General features: G+C 40.1%; 1 protein-coding gene across 7 annotated transcripts in view; it reads right to left on the reverse strand.

Annotated features, from left to right (window-relative positions):
* The window catches only part of synrg (synergin, gamma), a 129,135-nt gene that overhangs the window by 93,537 nt on the left and 17,753 nt on the right, over positions 1 to 17,845 (reverse strand). For 3 of the 7 annotated variants that reach the window (XM_072589786.1, XM_072589785.1, XM_072589788.1), the window contains exons 3-7: positions 9,146 to 9,276; positions 8,105 to 8,235; positions 7,335 to 7,440; positions 3,868 to 3,979; positions 271 to 543 (exon numbers count right to left, since the gene is read on the reverse strand). In XM_072589786.1, coding sequence (XP_072445887.1) covers positions 271 to 543; positions 3,868 to 3,979; positions 7,335 to 7,440; positions 8,105 to 8,235; positions 9,146 to 9,276 — 753 coding nt within the window. Of the gene's footprint in view, positions 1 to 270; positions 544 to 3,867; positions 3,980 to 7,334; positions 7,441 to 8,104; positions 8,236 to 9,145; positions 9,277 to 17,845 lie in introns of those variants that run through there. The other 4 variants (XM_072589791.1, XM_072589789.1, XM_072589787.1 and 1 more) reach the window with 2 other exon arrangements.

The following is a 17,845-nucleotide window of genomic DNA, read 5'->3' on the forward strand; positions in this document are numbered from 1 at the left end:
ATGCTTCATTGAAGTCTCAGAATCTAAAATTACGCACCCCAATCCCTGAAGAATTGGTAACAATTAAATTTTTTTTAAAATCAAATGCCTTGCTCTTGCACAAAGAACCAAAAATCTAAAAACTGATCATTGCAAATGTTCTATCAGGTGAAGAGAACTAATAAACTATCTTGAAGAATTTAAAATCTATCAACTACAAAATCTCATAAATATGAGTGTTTTAAAAGCACAAATTTTAAATTATACAAAACTAAGTTTTGCACTTGTTACCTTGGCTGTTTTTTGCTGAATGCCCTGCTGTAGCATACAATGAAACTGCAGCTGAGGGATGGGCTGAAGTAACAGGCTGCGCTGGAACTGCAGCTTGCTCAGACTGCAGCCCAGACTGTAATGTGGGGTGGAAGGGTTGGAAGGACTGGAAACTGGTGGGAGCCGCAGGTGCGGCAGATTCAGGCCCTTGAATAAAGTCACTGAATTCTTCATCATCAGGAAAGGCAGGGGATTGGGAAGGAGGGGCAGCTGATAGGGATGACAGGGGAGCATCTGTAAAAATGGATAAATCAAAATAAGGCAACATAGAAATCAAGCAAACTAAAAGAATTAAAAAAATACAGGTATATAAAAAGGTAAATGAGAATAAAAAAAGACCCTTTAAATAAGAAACAACACATCTATTTCTAAAAACATGATAGAAAACAAATTATGGTAGCTTTTTCCAAAATGAAGACTAAAAATTTACATAAACAAAAAACTCCCTCTTCTAAATCCTAGAAATAAAACCTCACTTTTGTTCATATGTAAGAGAATTGATATCATATTTACTCATATAAAAGTCAAGTTTTTGAGACCAAATGTTTAGCCAAAAACGTAACATAAATGAATGAGATCTTCATGAGGTTGAAATCCAGTCTCTCCCATCATCTTGGTACTTAACCATTGACATTATTTCATCAGCTAATCATAGAGTTGCCAGGTTAGAGTGTAACAAACACACACCCAAAACTAATGCAAAGGGAACCAAAAAGTACTTTTATTATTCTGTGCAAACACGAAAAGCTGAACAGTTGCTTTCCAAAGATCAGGTTTGCATTAGGGCAAGTATGACTTTTGCAGCAAGCAGATACGTAGAACCAAGTTAGATCTTTTTGGCCAAACATTGGTGGTTGACTTTTACACAAGTTTGACTGTTACTTGAGAATATGCAGTAATTGTGTGAAACCAATAAGAAGGTTAGTAAGTTAAAGTAGGAAGGCCAGCACAAACATTGCCAACGTAGACAGCCATTTAATGAAAATGCAATATTGCACAAGAAACAATTCCAGTGACAGGAAACAAAGCTTCATCAATTGTTGGGCTCAACGAATAAAGATAATTCACACTTGGCACTGAAGAAGAGAACATAGTGCCAGCAACTGCAATCCCATAAATCTATTTAATTTCCACAAAATCAACTGTCACCTTGTAATTAAAAAAATTCTGACGTCATATTGTTTTAAATCACATCAGTTTTCATTTACTGGGCTTATGCTTAGTAAACTAGTTCTTGAATCTGATGTAATACACAAGGGCAGGAAAGTCTCCAATGATTGAAATAACAACGGAAGCTCTGAATACTGGATAAGTGTTAACAAGCTTGGTTTGCAACTAGCAAATTAGTTGCATAGTGAGAGAAGCAGCAATAAAAGAGGAGAGATGAGTATTAGACATTGTGAAGAGACCAAACTGTTACCTGGGATCATTGTTCCTGGAACTGGCTTTTAATTTGGGTAAATTTCTCAAATATATTTGCAATGAATGTAAAAACCATTAATTCCCCTCCTGCCAACTGGTATTTATAAGAGCCAGTTAAACAACTGGATACATACATGCTGCACTAGAACAAAATTAGAGTGTACATTAGCAACATGACAATGCTGACTAGCTATTCAGATTCATCCCTAGCAAAAATCTACACAGTAGGCACATTTTGAACATAGCATCATTTAAAATAATAGTGTTGGTCTGTAAATGGAGCATGATTTGAATGCAGATTACTGCAAAAAAAAAATAAAACAACAACATCTTAGCAGCAATAGTTTAGGAGAAAAATTACAAAGTCAAGAGAACATTGTGTTGTTATCTACAGAATTTTCTTTCAACTAACTGATTAAAACTTCTCTCCAGCTAGTCTGTTTCTCATTTTATTGATGTATTAGAATAACCAACACTAACTGTACTAAGTCAGAAATGATCTCCAAATATGGCAGCAGTTTTTCATTGTAATTACACTTTCCTCGTCCCCAGAGTCTTACAAAACGCAGCCAAGATTTGCAGGGAAGCAAAAGAGTTTGTGTAAACTTGTTAGTATTCTTAACACATGAGAAAGCACAAATCATATTCCCTCGTGTCTTATTAACGAACTCGGAGCCATGCTGTTAGATGCAGTCTGGCTGATAGAACAGATTAGTTGCAACCACAACATGATAAAATAGTGAGTTAGATTTCCACATTTATTACTAACTGCATAACTGCAATCTTACATTACAAATATACAATTAAATTCAGGAATACAACCAATGTAGTAACACTGTATATTTATACATGATATTGAGGACAGGACGTTATAGTCATTTCAAAAGCACAAAACATCTTGGCAATGAGGATAGATGCCTTGGGCAAAGCAATTTAAACAAATAAGACAATTGCCCTAACTCAAAAGGATACAGCACCAGGAACAAGAGAGGCTAGCTTTAGAGTATTTAAAATCTGTATTAATAGGGAAGTCTGCATTCAGAATTTTAAAATTATAAGCTGCATCAAAAATGCTGGGATATAGATCCATGGTTTATATTTCAAGCCAAAATTTTTGATCCTGCTTGGTAGTGTCATATTCAATGAGTCAGTGATTACTTATATCATATATCCCCACATATAGCCAGGAAGAGGAAATCAGATTGTATTTCTTTATCTATCCATGATTGTTGAGCCCAACGTTTGGACTCTCATCACTGCCCACTTGAAGACAGCTATCTCAGCATGTACTGGAGACCAAGCCTTGGACCTTCATATTTTAGTAGCTTAGTAATATGTCAATCATTGAATCTATCAACTAGGCCATTGAAACCACCGCAGGAGAGGGTGGAGATTGGAATGGTTGGGGTGGTTGGGGGTGAGGTGTAAACAGAGGCTTTGATACTGTAGTTTAAAGTCAGGAAGCCAAACACTCCCAGTAGTAGGTTGCACAGAGAGAAAGGCCTTTGCAGTGGGTGCTGTTGCAAAGGAATGGGGTCACAAAAACTGAACTCAATATTTTCAAACATTTTCCAAGTACACTGGGGAGGTCAAAATGAAGTTATTTTGTCCATGGCATACTTAAAATACCAATTTATTGCTTAAAGGGCTTTAGTTAATCAATAACCATTTTTTTTCTGACCTTAAAAGATTGTAATTTAGAGAGAACTTCCAGTTCATCCTCAGTTGCTTTGCCAAGTCATTCGCTGATAAATATCTCTACTTGTTACCGAAACTTTAAGCCCCACACCTCTCCTATTCAATATTGTGCATCTGATGGAATATTGGAAGCATAAAATTTCCATTCAATCCAATCAAGGAGATGCTGTAAAATGTGGTCTGCAAAAAGATAAATCAACATCCTACTCATTACTACAGGCTGATTTGCAGCAGAAAATTATTCCTGCACCGGTTGAATATGCCCAGGCAAAGGGGAACGGAAAGAATGAATGATTGTTTTATTTAAAGTCAGTAAAGCTCTTTCCACAAGTTAATGCACGGAAAAGAGCATCTGTCAGATTAGATTCTAGAAATATGTAGCCATACGAGTCATTTACTATTAGAGGAAGCTTTATTCCTTTATATTAATATGGTTACCTGTTTTATTAGGAAGTGAAGTAGGGCCTGGGTGCAACTTTGCATCCCTTGTGAATCCAGCAAGATTTCCTTTAATGGCTTCCAAGGCATCATCCCGGTTCTTTTCCCCAAGCTGAAAGCAGAATGAAATAGAAATCGATGGATGTGTTATAAATAATAAATAAAATTATGATATTAAATCTAGAAATAGTATTTCTAAAAAAAAGAAAAGCGCTCTTTTCTTCTATCTTAATTAGAATGCAAAAACAAAATTAGGAAGAACTTCATATTCTTAACACTTGAAAATTCTAGTTTCTTTGTGCAATGTTCTAAATAATGATTTAAGATACTTTATATTTCTCATCAGGGAGAGGGTGAAACAACAGACAATAGAAAAAGAAAACTGAGGAAACCATGCCAGAGCCTAAGGAAACTGTAGAGACCTGATTACAGATCAAACTTTCCCATCGTGATAATGAGGTGGGGAGGAGAATTACTTATATTGTTCTCTCTTACTTGAAAGTGGAAAAAAACTGCCTCATTTCAACCATGGAGCAGTAATAAATAGAAATTCCCTTCAGAGTCAGGAAGATTGTATATAGCTACTCTCTCAACTATCAGCAGTTGATTTTATGGTTGCCCATCAAGTAATAAATGTAGAAAGCACAGCATTACAGAGAAAGTCAAAAAGCAATGAAATATACCCAGAATTTTCCAAAACAAAAATAAAATCACTTCGCCTATCAAGTTTGATCCCTTAAAAAACGATGTACAATTTCTATTATCATCGATTTCTTGACAGATGAATTACATCACAGATACCTTTAAAAGCTCTCATTCCTCATTAGATGAACAGCCTGAAGTTTCTCTTCCTAATCTAATACACTATTCAACTTGGCATTCGAAAAGGTTCCCCATGGGAGACTGATTAGCAAGATTAGATCTTATGGAATACAGGGGGAACTAGCCATTTGGATACAGAACTGGCTCAAAAGTAGAAGAGAGAGGGCGGTGGTGGAGGGTTGCTTTTCAGACTGGGGGCCTGCGACCAGTGGAGTGCCACAAGGATCGGTGTTGGGTCCACTACTATTTTGTCATTTACATAAATGATTTGGATGCGAGCTAAGAGGTACAGTTAGTAAGTTTGCAGGTGACACCAAAATTGGAGGTGTAGTGGACAGCAAAGAGGGTTACCTCAGATTTCAACAGGATCTTGACCAGATGAGCCATGGGCTGAGAAGTGACAGATGGAGTTGAATTCAGATAAATGCACGGTGCTGCATTTTGGGAAAGCAAATCTTAGGAGGACATATACACTTCATGGTAAGGTCCGAGGGAGTGTTGCTGAACAAAGAGACCTTGGAGTGCAGGTTCATAGCTCCTTGAAAGTGGAGTCGCAGGTAGATAGGATAGTGAAGAAGGCATTTGGTATGCCTTCCTTTATTGGTCAGAGTATTGAGTACAGGAGTTGGGAGATCATGTTGCGGTTGTACAGGACATTGATCAGGCCACTGTTGGAATATTGCATGCAATTCTGGTCTCCTGCCTATGGGAAAGAGGTTGTGAAACTTGAAAGGGTTCAGAAAAGATTTACAAGGATGTTGCCAGGGTTGGAGGATTTGAGCTATAGGGAGAGGCTGAACAGGCTGGGGTTGTTTTCCCTGGAGCATCAGAGGCTGAGGGGTGATCTTATAGAGGTTTACAAAATTATGAGGGGCATGGATACAGTAAATAGGCAAAGTCTTTTCCCTGGGGTCAGGGAGTCTAGAACTAGAGGGCATAGGTTAGGGTGAGGGGAAAGATATAAAAGTGACGTAAGGGGCAGCTTTTTCACGAAGAGGATGGTAAGTGTATGGAATGAGCTGCCAGAGAAAGGGGTGGAGCCTGGTACAATTGCAACATTTAAGAGGCATTTGGATGGGTATATGAATAGGAAGGGTTTGGAGGGACATGGGCTGGGTGCTGGCAGGTGGGACTAGATTGGGTTGGGATATCTGGTCGGGTTGGACCGAAGGGTCTGTTTTCATGCTGTACATCTCTATGACTCTATATTCTATACTTATCTATGATTCAATAAACACAATCCCACTTTTTGTACCAATTAGATAATCTGTCTATCCTCATAACCATCAACTCCATTTTTGAATAGGTAGCATCCAAACAAATTTTTGAAAAAGTTAGTCGACGGAATTAATCTCGAATTAAAGAGATCAATGATGATCTTGAAACTATTGGCAGAAAAACCTCTGGTTCACTAGTTTACTTTAGGGAAGCTAACTGCTATCCTTACCCAGCCTGACCTATGTTGATTCCAGGAGAAAAAGTGTTCTCCAACATCTGCAGTCCTCAGAGTCAAAACGTGTGGTGCTGGAAAAGGGCAGCTTGTCAGTCAGTATTCGAGGATGAGGAGAGTCGACATTTTGAGCATAAGCTCTTCACACATTCCTGATGAAGAGCTCATGCTCGAAATGTCGACCCTCCTGTTCCTCGGATGCTGCCTGATCCGCTGTGCTTTTCCAGCACCACTCTTTTTGACTACGTTGACTCCAGACTCAAAAGCATTGTGGTTGACACTTAAAAGGGGCATTTAACCCAACAAGCGATGAGCTATAAGTGACCTAACCAGCAATGCCCAGGTCTGTGAATGAACTTTTAAAAAATTTGGAAAAACTTCAAAGTATGCTTTGTTATACTCTAATACCCTGTTTGCTCAGGTCCTAGATTCTTTATGGAGGGTGTCACGCTGTTTCAGCTTTCTAATAGCTGTAAGTTCCAGTTCAATTAAAGTCTATGGGCTAGTGTAAGTGTAACAAACAGCTGATAGTAAAGCCTAGACTATAATTTATGAATGACTACATTTTTCTTGAAGCTGTTAATTTGGGTGTGATCACCCAAATGACTAACTTATGTGTAAACTTCAACAAGGGGTAACAGTAGGCTACATACTCATGGTTGGCATCACTGCGAAGCTCCATCCTGTATCCACTGTATATTCACACATATAATTCTAATGAACTCCTGTTGGAAATAAGAACCTTATCCTAAAGTTCATTTGCTAACTTTCTGGCTAATTGTATGAACTCTATTTTCATCAACCCTGCTGTCACCCCTTAGAGTTCAGTTAAGGCAGGACAATCTGTATAGAAAACCTAGCACCTTCCTGAGCTCTATGCACTGATCAAACTGGCTAAGTTATCAGGACACATCTTTTTAAATGTTTGAAAATGCTAATCTGTTTTTCTTCATGGTAGTCGAATCTGGTTCGAAGTTCTCTTTATTCTAATCATTCTTGTCTCAACTGAACGCAATCCAACAAGACCTCTTCTGAAAGAAATTTGCATCAAATTACACAGAACATCTGTGTCAATAAAAATTGCATATTTTAATCTGTTGTAATTTATGATTAGATTAAGACTGAAGGATTTTTTTTGGTAGATAAATTGAACCATCTGGAATAAAAGCACATGTATAACGTTGCTGAGAAATACCTTCGGCTTTACACTGCTCAGAAGACGCAACTTTTGTTTCTGTTCTTCAAACTGTCGTCGCTTTCGCTCCTCTTCCATCATCCTTTGCTGTTGTTCAAATCGTTTCCTAAAGGAACATAAGTGACAAATTACTAAATATCAGTGGATAATTGCTGTGATAGTGCAAACATCTCGGGACTAACCTATTTCTCAATCTTCACATTATAATAAAATTGTCTAATGCAAACTTTTAAATTACACAACTGGGTTACCTTGCATTGGAATAAGTTATCAAAATGTCAGTCAGTTCAACACAAATATTTCAACCAAAGATCAAGAATTTCTCACCATTTTTTTATCCTCAAGTACTATCTACATTTGGGCAGTACAAACAGCTATGAGCACAAGTAGAAATTCTCCTGATACACAGGGGTGTGCAGAGAGAGACAAATAATCACCGTCAGTGAAAGAAAAGTGTAACCATTTATATGCTGCAATAAAACAAGTGACTCAATAATCCATTTTAAGGGCTCTGCTGTTGCATTTTACGTTTGGATTTGCTGCATTTCAGAAAAAGAAGTTAGAAAATCTCAAAGTAAGAATTTCTAAGTTTGAAACCAGCTAACCTGTTGATCAATACCTTCAATAACAATTCATCATTGTTCAATGAAGTACCATATCCACTCCTGAAGCTAACTAAAACTATAGTTTCATTTTGAACATGTTTTTAAAAAAAGACAATAAGTTATATCACAATTCCAAATTAATTCAGAAGCAGAAAACCATCTTACTGCTGCTCTTCAGCAAACTGCTTTTGCATATCTGGTGTGTATTGTGGAGGAGAAGGACGCATCCCCATGTAATGATGCTGCGGCATAAATGACATTCCAGCTGGCGGCATTGGTCCCATTGCCATTCCACTCTAGAGGGAATAAAATATTTAAATAGTATTCCTGAATGAGAACAGAAAGAAAATAGGTCATTCAATCCAACTTGCTTGCCTTGTCATTTCGATACAGGTGCAGAACCTACTAATCTCTCTTGTACCCTCTATTTCTTGTTCAATAATACTGCATAATATGTCTAGTGATACAAACATCACCATGGCAGCTCAATAATTCCTTGAGCAAGTTGTTAATAATTAAGCAAACATTGTACAACAAATGGGAAATCAATTGACATCCAAGTGTACCCTTTAAATAAACATTCTATTGCAACTCTATTAACAAGACCTATATTCATTTTGATAATGCATTTAAATTACACCAGTCAATAAATAAGTGCAAGTACTCTAACCTAGGGCTAACTCTGAACATGTTACACAGCAGGGGGTAGATCTGTTGCATCAACAAATCTATAGCCACAAAATGTCACTTTGACCTTGCCCAGTTTGAGTGGGTGAGGGGGCACAGTAAAAGGAAAAACAGACATTAGTAAAAGTGTATTTATTGGATTTTCCTCTTCTACAACTTTGGACCCAGCAGGTGAGGAGGTTTGGAAACATGATTAGCATTGTCTGCTCCCCTACAAATTCCTCCAAGCAATTCACACTTTGGAGATTGAGCAGGTGAATTCCATACAACTCTTTACATTATTCAATTAACGTTTGAGATTGATATTCCCCAGAAAAGTCCCAGATGCTAGCACCTCTCCACATTTGCTCAGCCAAGATTGAAAACGCCACCCAAAAGGAAACTGTACCTTGTATCCCACCTTTCCAACAAAATTTGACCTTGTACCTTAATGCAACCAAAAATGATAGATTCAAAATATTACATTTGAATAAAAAAGAACATATCCCTGCATGGATCAAATAGTCATTACTGAATTACCTGCATGGGTATTGCGCCCGGAGGCATCTGTGAACCAAAATTCATTCCCATCATGCCTTGTATGTTGGGCTGCATCACAGGTACCATAGGGAATCCCTGTGATTGCTGCTGCTGTTGCATTGACATCATTCCTATGCAGAGACACAGAGTGAAATAAAAATCTTCACTTAAGCTCTCAAAGACAGCTTTATGAAAACAAAAACCAAAAGAATAACACAGCAATTAGTGGAACATCACCAGAAACACTCTAGTACATAATACAGCTGTCTAACTACACCACATAATGCAAAATGTTAGGAAAAACGTTCTTTAGCTTTTGAGTCTGTAATATACTGTGGTATACCACAAACTACACAGTCATTCATGACATACAAATTGAGATGTCACAGTCACACAATATTGTTACAGTTTCAACACTCACAAAAACTTAGATCTCAATGTTTAAAATACCAACTAGTTTTTCCAAGAGTGGACAGTATTTAATGGTTTAGTATGCAACTGATGAATATCCTCAACACAATTAATTTAAATTAAATTACTTATAGTCAGAAGTAAAATACACAATACCAAAGGCCGAGGAATGAGCATAAAACATTGTTTGTAATCATTAGAGCCTATGTGAATAAAATTAATCAACATATTCTGACTTTTTTTCTTCTATTCTCTTACTTCCATTCCTGAATGTCACAATATCTGTTCAGATAAAGATTGACAGCATTTGACCATTCAAGGGGGAGCCTTGATAACGTGGGTTAATGTGCAAACGGACATTGTAATGCATTATTTTAATCATTGTAGCTCACTCAACCGGATTGTGTTCTCATTCAACACCCATTCTTCCCTGGAAGAATTATACTGGAGAGCAAGCAAAAACAGGAACACCTGAAAATGTTTTCTCCATCATGGTGATAGTTGCCCTGGTAGTCTGCCCCCTTCCATTACATTCTCTATGTTTTGATTTCCTTGATAAGGGAACACACATTGCCTGTGTGCATGAGAGAATGCATCTGCAACCAGTGAAAATCACAGGGTATGGGAGTGTCTTAGAGAAACTGATCACAATATTCTGATTTACCTGCCAAGATCCACTGAGATTTGAGAGAATATTTTATTTGCTATGATGAGCTTTGACCATATGATTCATGTCCACATTAGTTCTACCACAGAAGAAATAGTTGCTTTTCAGATTCCCATTTGCTGACTAGGGCAACCTAGCGTCACCGTATGCTACTTTTTCAAAATAGGCGCATCTCTATTGACAATATTTTTCCATCACTAGCTTATAGCAGACATATTCCTGGATGCTGGGTTTGCTTGCTGAGCTGGAAGGTTCATTTTCAGACATCTGAAAACAAACCTTCCAGCTCAGCGAGCAAACCTACATCAAGAACCTCAACCTGAGCTATAAATAGAGTCTTAGAGATGTACAGCATGGAAACAGACCCTTTGGCCCAACCCGTCCACGCCGACCAAATATCCCAACCCAATCTAGTCCCACCTGCCAGCACCTGGCCCATATCCCTCCAAGCGCTTCCTATTCATATACCCATCCAAATGCCTTTTAAATGTTGCGATTGTACCAGCCTCCACCACTTTCTCTGGCAGCTCATTCCATACACTTACCACCCTCTGCGTAAAAAAGTCTCTTCTATATCTTTTCCCTTTCACCCTAAACCAATGCCCTCTAGATCTGGACTCCCCCGACCCCAGAGAAAAGACTTTGCGTTTTTATCCGAACAAGGCCTCTCATGATTTTATAAACCTCTCTAAGGTCACCCCTCAGCCTGTGATGCTCCAGGGAAAGCAGCCCCAGCCTGTTCAGCCTCTCCCTATAGCTCAAGCCCTCCAACCCTGGCAACATCCTTGTAAATCTTTTCTGAACCCTTTCAAGTTTCGCAAGATCTTTCCGATAGAAAGGAGACCAGAATTGCATGCAATATTCCAACAGTGGCCTAACCAATGTCCTGTACAGCTGCAACATGACCTCCCGACTCCTGTACTCAATACTCTGACCAATAAAGGAAAGCATACCAAACACCACCTTCATTATCCTATCTACCTGCGACTCCACTTTCAAGGAGCTATGAACATGCACTCCAAGGTCTCTTTGCTCAGCAACACTTCCTAGGACCTTACCATTAAATGTATAAGTCCTGCTAAGAGTTGCTTTCCCAAAATGCAGCACCGTGCATTTATCTGAATTAAACTCCATCTGCCACTTCGCAGCCCATTGGCCCATCTGGTCAAGATTCTGTTGTAGTCTGCAGTAACCCTCTTCGCTGTCCACTACACTTTCAATTTTGGCGTCGACTGCAAACTTACTAACCTCTTAAGCTCGCATCCAAACCATTTATGTGAATGACAAAAAGTAGAGGTCCCAGCACTGATCCTTGTGGCACTCCACTGGTCACACCTCCACCACCACCTCTTCTACCTTTCAGCCAGTTCTGTATCCAAATGGCTAGTTCTCCCTGTATTCCGTGAGATCTAACCTTGCTAACCAGTCTCCCATGTGGAATCTTGTTGAAAGCCTTACTGAAGTCCATATAGATCACATCTACTGCTCTGCCCTCAATCCTCTGTTACTTCTTCAAAAAAACTCAAATCAAGTTTGTGAAACATGATTTCCCACGCACAAAGCCACGTTGACTATCCTTAATCAGTCCTTGCCTTTCCAAATTCACGTACATCCTGTCCCTCAGGATTCCCTCCAACAACTTGCCCACCACCAACGTCGGACTCACTGGCCTATAGTTCCCTGTCATGTCCTTACCACCCTTCATAAACAGTGGCACCACATTAGCCAACCTTCAGTCTTTCGGCACCTCACCTGTGACTATCGATGATACAAATATCTCAGCAACAGGCCCAGAAGTCACTTCTCTAGCTTCCCACAGAGTTCAGGTACACCTGATCAGGTCCTGGGGATTTATCCACTTTTATTCGTTTCAAGACATCCAGCACTTCCTCCTCTGTAATATGGACATTTTGCAAGGTATCACCATCTATTTCCCTACAGGCTATATCTTCCATATCCTTTTCCACAGTAAATACTGATGCAAAATACTCATTTAGTAATTCCCCCATTTTCTGCAGCTCCATACAAATGCCTCCTTGCTGATCTTTGAGGGGCCCTATTCTCTCCCTAGTTACCCTTTTGTCCTTTATGCATTTGTAAAATCCCTTTGGATTCTCTTTAATTCTATTTGCCAAAGCTATCTCACGTCCCCTTTTTGCCCTCCTGATTTCCCTCTTAAGTATACTCCTAATGCCTTTATACTTTTCTAAGGATTCACTCGGTCTATCCTGTCTACACCTGACATATACTTCCTCCTTTTTCTTAACCAAACCCTCAATTTCTTTAGTCATCCAGCATTCCCTATACTTACCAGCCTTTCCTTTCACCCTAACTGGGAATATACTGTCTCTGGACTCTCGTTCTCTCATTCCTGAAAGTTTCCCATTTTTCAGCCATCCTTTTACCTGCGAACATCTGCCCCCAATCAGCTTTTGAAAGTTCTTGCCTAATACCGTCAAAGTTGGCCTCTCTCCAATTTAGAACTTCAACTTTTAAATCTAGTCTATCCTCTTCCATCACTATTTTAAATCGAATAGAAATATGGTCGCTGGCCCCAAAGCGCTCCCCCACGTCAGTCACCTGCCCGGTCTTATTTCCCAAGAGTAGGTCATGTTTTGCACCCTCTCTAGTAGGTACATCCACATACTGAATCAGACAATTGTCTTGTACACAATTAACAAATTCCTCTCCATCTAAACCCCTAACACTATGGCAGTCCCAGTCGATGTCTGGAAAGTTAAAACCCCCTCCCATAACCACCCTATTATTCTTACAGATAGCTGAGATCTCCTTACAAGTTTGTTTCTCAATTTCCCTCTGACTATCAGGTGGTCTATAATACAATCCCAAGAAAGGGATGTTCACCTTCTCATTTCTCAGTTCCACTCAAATAACTTCCCTGGATGTATTTCCGGGAATATCCTCCTTCAGCACAGCTGTAATGCTATCCCTTATCAAAAACGCCACTCCCCCTCCTCTCTATCCTTCCTGTTGCATTTGTATCCTGGAGTATTAAGCTGCCAGTCCTGCCCATCCCTCAGCCATGCTTCTGTAATTGCTATGATATCCCAGACCCATGTTCCTAAACATGTCCTGAGCTCATCTGCCTTCCCTGTTAGGCCCCTTGCATTGAAATAAATGCAGTTTAATTTATTAGGCAAAAACAATGAGGTAAAAACAATGACTGCAGATGCTGGAAACCAGATTCTAGATTAGAGTGGTGCTGGAAAAGCACAGTAGTTCAGGCAGCATCTGATGAGCAGGAAAACCGATGTTTCGGGCAAAAGCCCTTCATCAGGAATAGAGGCAGAGCGCCTGCAGGGTGGAGAGATAAATGAGAGGCGGGGGGGTGGGAGAAAGTAGCATAGAGTACAATAGGTGAATGGGAGTGGGGATGAAGGTGATAGGTCAGAGAGGAGGGTGGAGTGAATAGGTGGAAAGGAAGATAGGCAGTAGGACAAGTCATGGGGACAGTGTTGAGCTGGAAGTTTGGAACTGGGGTGAGGTGGGGGAAGGGGAAAAAAATGAGAAAACTGGTGAAATCCACATTGATGCCATGGGGTTGAAGTGTTCCGAGGTAGAAGATGAGGCGTTCTTCCTCCAGGCGTCGGGTGGTGAGGGAGCAGCGGTGAAGGAGGCCCAGGACCTCCATGTCCTCAGCGGAGTGGGTGGGGAAGTTGAAATATTGGGCCACAGGGTGGTGTGGGTGTCCCAGAGATGTTCCCTAAAGCGCTCTGCTAGAAGGCATCCAGTCTCCCCAGTGTAGAGGAGACCGCATCAGGAGCAACGGATACAATAAATGATATTGGTGGATGTGCAGGGAAAACTTTGATGGATGTGGAAGGCGTCTTGGATGGTGGTGAGGGAGGAGGTTTGGACACAGGTTTTGCAATTCCTGCAGTGGCAGGGGAAGGTGTCAGGATGGGATGGTGGGTTGTTTTGCCGGGGGGGGTGGTTGACCTGGGGAATGGTCTTTGCAGAAGGCAGAAAGGGGTAGGGAGGGAAATATATCCCTGGTGGTGGGGTCTGTTTGGAAGTGGCGGAAATGTCGGATGATTTGGCTTATGCGAAGGTTGCTCGTGTGGAAGGTGAGCAGCGGGGTGGGGGGGGGGGGGGGTGGGGGGGCGCGTTCCCCACCCCCAATCACCTATTGTACTCTATGCTACTTTCTCCCCAACCACCCCCCCCCCTCTCATTTATCTCTCCACCTGCAGGCTCTCTGCCTCTATTCCTGATGAAGGGCTTTTGCCCAAAACATCTATTTTCCCGCTCCTCAGATGCTGCCTGAACTGCTGTGCTTTTCCAGCACTACTCTAAATCTAGTTTATTTTATTAGTCCTACCTTATCCCTGCCTGCCCTGACTGTGACTCTCTTCTGTTCTCAACAGTACTAGTCTCAGATTGATCTCTTTCCTCACTATTTCCCCCACCACACCCTCTTGCCCCTGTGAGAACATTCTGCACCCTCTCAGACATCCTTGAAGCTGCCACCAGAGAAGCAACACACCATTCCGCTTTTTTTGCTGCTGGCCACAGAAACGTCTGTCTGTACCTCAGACTAGAGAATCCCCTAACACAACTGATCTCTTGGAACCTGACTTACCCCTAATTGCATCAGAGCCAGTATCAATACCAGAAACTTGGCTGTTCGTGCTACATTCCCCTGAGAATCCATCACCCCCTACATTTTCCAAAACAGCATACTTGTTTGAAATGGGTATAGCCGCAGAAGTCTCCTGCACTAGCTGCCTATCTCTCTTACCTTTCCTGGAGTTAACCCATCTATGTGGCTGTATCTGAGACTTTCCCCACTTCCTATAACTGCCATCCATCACATACTTTTGCTGTTGCAAATTCCTCATCGCTTCTAACTGTCTCTCCAACCAATCCCTTCGATCTGATAAGATTCACAGCCAACAGCATTTATTGCAGATATAATCCGCAGTAACCCTTAAACTCTCTTCAAACCTCCACATCTGAGAAGAAGCACATATCACACTCTTCTAAAGGCCATTTTTGCTCCTTCACAATCTACAGACCCAGAAAATAACACCATCTTATTCCTCTACAAAACACTGCCCCAGATTAACTTAATAGTTATGGTTTATATTTTAAGTTTAATCAAAAGACATATCTTAAAAAAAACATAATCAAGAAAGAACCCACTCTACTCATTACTGGAGACTTTCTGTAGGCCACTTAAAACAATTACTTATCTGATTCTGTGCGGTGAACTTCACCCAAAGAGGTCCCTCCAAGATTAGTTGTGAATTTCACTGTTTGTTAATTTTCCCAGACGCATTCCGATGTCCAGCGATACGTAAATTCAAACAGCAAAGGCAGTAACTGCATAGGTTCACGGCTGTGTCAGTTTCTTTCTCTCTCTCTTTCTCCTGCACTGGACCTCACCACGTGCATCCTTTGTCTGTTTGCCTCCCTTTTAAACCTGCTGTTGTTTTGACATTTTTTTCCAATCCTCCCTGAAGTTCACCATTCAGAACTGGACACAATACTCTAGCATTTCCTTTGTATTATGCAAAACTTTTGTTTGTATTATGCATTGAACCATACAGTTTAAAACTTTTTTTTTAAACTGGTGTCTTGTACAAGTTCAACATAACCCCTTTGTGTCCTCTATGCATCCAAAAATCCTGGATACTGAAAGCTTTTGTAACTATTCTTTCAACATCTCCTGCAAACTTCAATGAGACATGCACCCTCTTTAGAGTTGCACCTTTAATCTTACATTGGTAAGCAATACACAGTGGAACAAAGTGAAACACATTAGATTTTACTGCAATTAATTTCATCTGCTACTTATCTGCCACCATTCATCAAATCCCTACAGTGTAGCCCAACAAATGCACACCGACTCTCCAAAGAATAACCCACCCAGACCCACTTCCCTACCGTAATACTTGACATTTACCCCTGACTAATGCACCTAACGTACACACCCTTGAACACTATGGGCAATTTAGCTTGGCCAATTCACCTAACCTGCACATATTTGGACTGTGGGAGGAAACCAGAGCACCCTGAGGAAACCCACACAGACACAGGAAGAATATGTAAACTCCACACAGACAGTCACCTGAGGCTGGAATTGAACCAGGGTCCTGGTGCTGTGATGCAGCAGTGCTGACCACTGAGCCACCATGCTGCGCTTTGAAGTTCTACACCATCCTATTCATAGTTCGCAATGCCTCTAACTTTTCTATCATCCACAAACTTTGAAATTGTGCCCTGCACCAAGACTTAAGTTATTATGACATATCAGGAAAACCAAAAAAGGTTCCAACACTGTCCCTAGGCAATTATAAACCTTCCTCCAAGCCAAAACACACCCACTGACCATTACACACACTTTCCTGCCATTCAGCAAATTTCATATTCGTGTTGTTATTGTCCTTTTTACTCAGAACTATAACTTTATTCAAATGTTTGTTGTGTGCCATTTTATTTAATTATTTTTGGAACTCCAAGTTAACACATCAGCATTGTTACCTCAAGAAACCCTTGCAAATTAGCAAAATATAACTTCCCTTATATGGAATCCATGTTGGCTTTCCTTACTTAGCCAGTATTTTTTGATGAGACAATAATCTTGTCTGATTTATTGTTTGACAAGTGCCTCCATTACTGAAGTTAAATCAGTCTGTAGTTGCTCAGTTTATGTTTACATCAAGTTTTGAACAAGGGTGTAACAATTCTCCAGTCCTCTGACACACCTCCAAAGTCTATGGGAGACTGGAAAGCTATAGCCCTGCCGCTGCAATTTCCACACGCACTTCCCTTTGGTATTGTTGGATGCACATCTAGTCTTAACCTTATCAATTTAAGTACAGACAATATCTCCTTCTTATCAGGTGATATTACCCGGTGCAGTACCCAGCTTTTGTTCAATGGATTTTTTTTTGTTTAGCATTCATAGAAGTAGATAAATCATTTGTTCTCTGACATAGATGTGTGCAAACACTTAACCCCAGAGGTGGAATAGTTTCTCTAACACTACAGAGGCTGGGTAAAGAACACACCCATTCCACAAAATCAGTTTCATTCACCTACTAACCTAAATGTCTTGCATTTTTAAAAGTTGTATAAAGACTGAGTGCATTGAAGACTTCCCATCGATTATAATTTGCATGGGCCTACAATTTAATTGAGTAGGTGGTATCTGTCAAAATGTCAATAAGCATTTTTTTTTGCAGGTACCTGTTTTTGCCATTCAAAATACAAAATGTATGATTTTATTCAATATTCCTTGCCACTTATCCCTGCTCCTCCCCTCGTGCCTACCAGTTCCCCAAATATTGACATAATGAAAGATAAATGCATCTGTTCTGCTGTACACTAACAGTCACTGACGGTTAAACAATCCAACAAAAATTTAACAAATAAAGAACAGTTGAATAGTGGTCAATAATTAGCTTGTCAATTATATTCCTCACTTTTCCAATTTAAAATGAGTAATAATCACACAATATGTTCACATGTAATTTGAGAAAACAATACCTTTGCATTTTCTGCTAAACACACAAGGGTTCATTTTACAAATAAGCACACCACAGAATTGAATTCTGCAATGAGAATATTAAACACCTTTCTTGAGAGAAGTCATG

This window comes from Chiloscyllium punctatum, chromosome 19 (assembly GCF_047496795.1).
Source record: "Chiloscyllium punctatum isolate Juve2018m chromosome 19, sChiPun1.3, whole genome shotgun sequence".
Classification (NCBI taxonomy): Eukaryota; Metazoa; Chordata; class Chondrichthyes; order Orectolobiformes; family Hemiscylliidae; genus Chiloscyllium; species Chiloscyllium punctatum.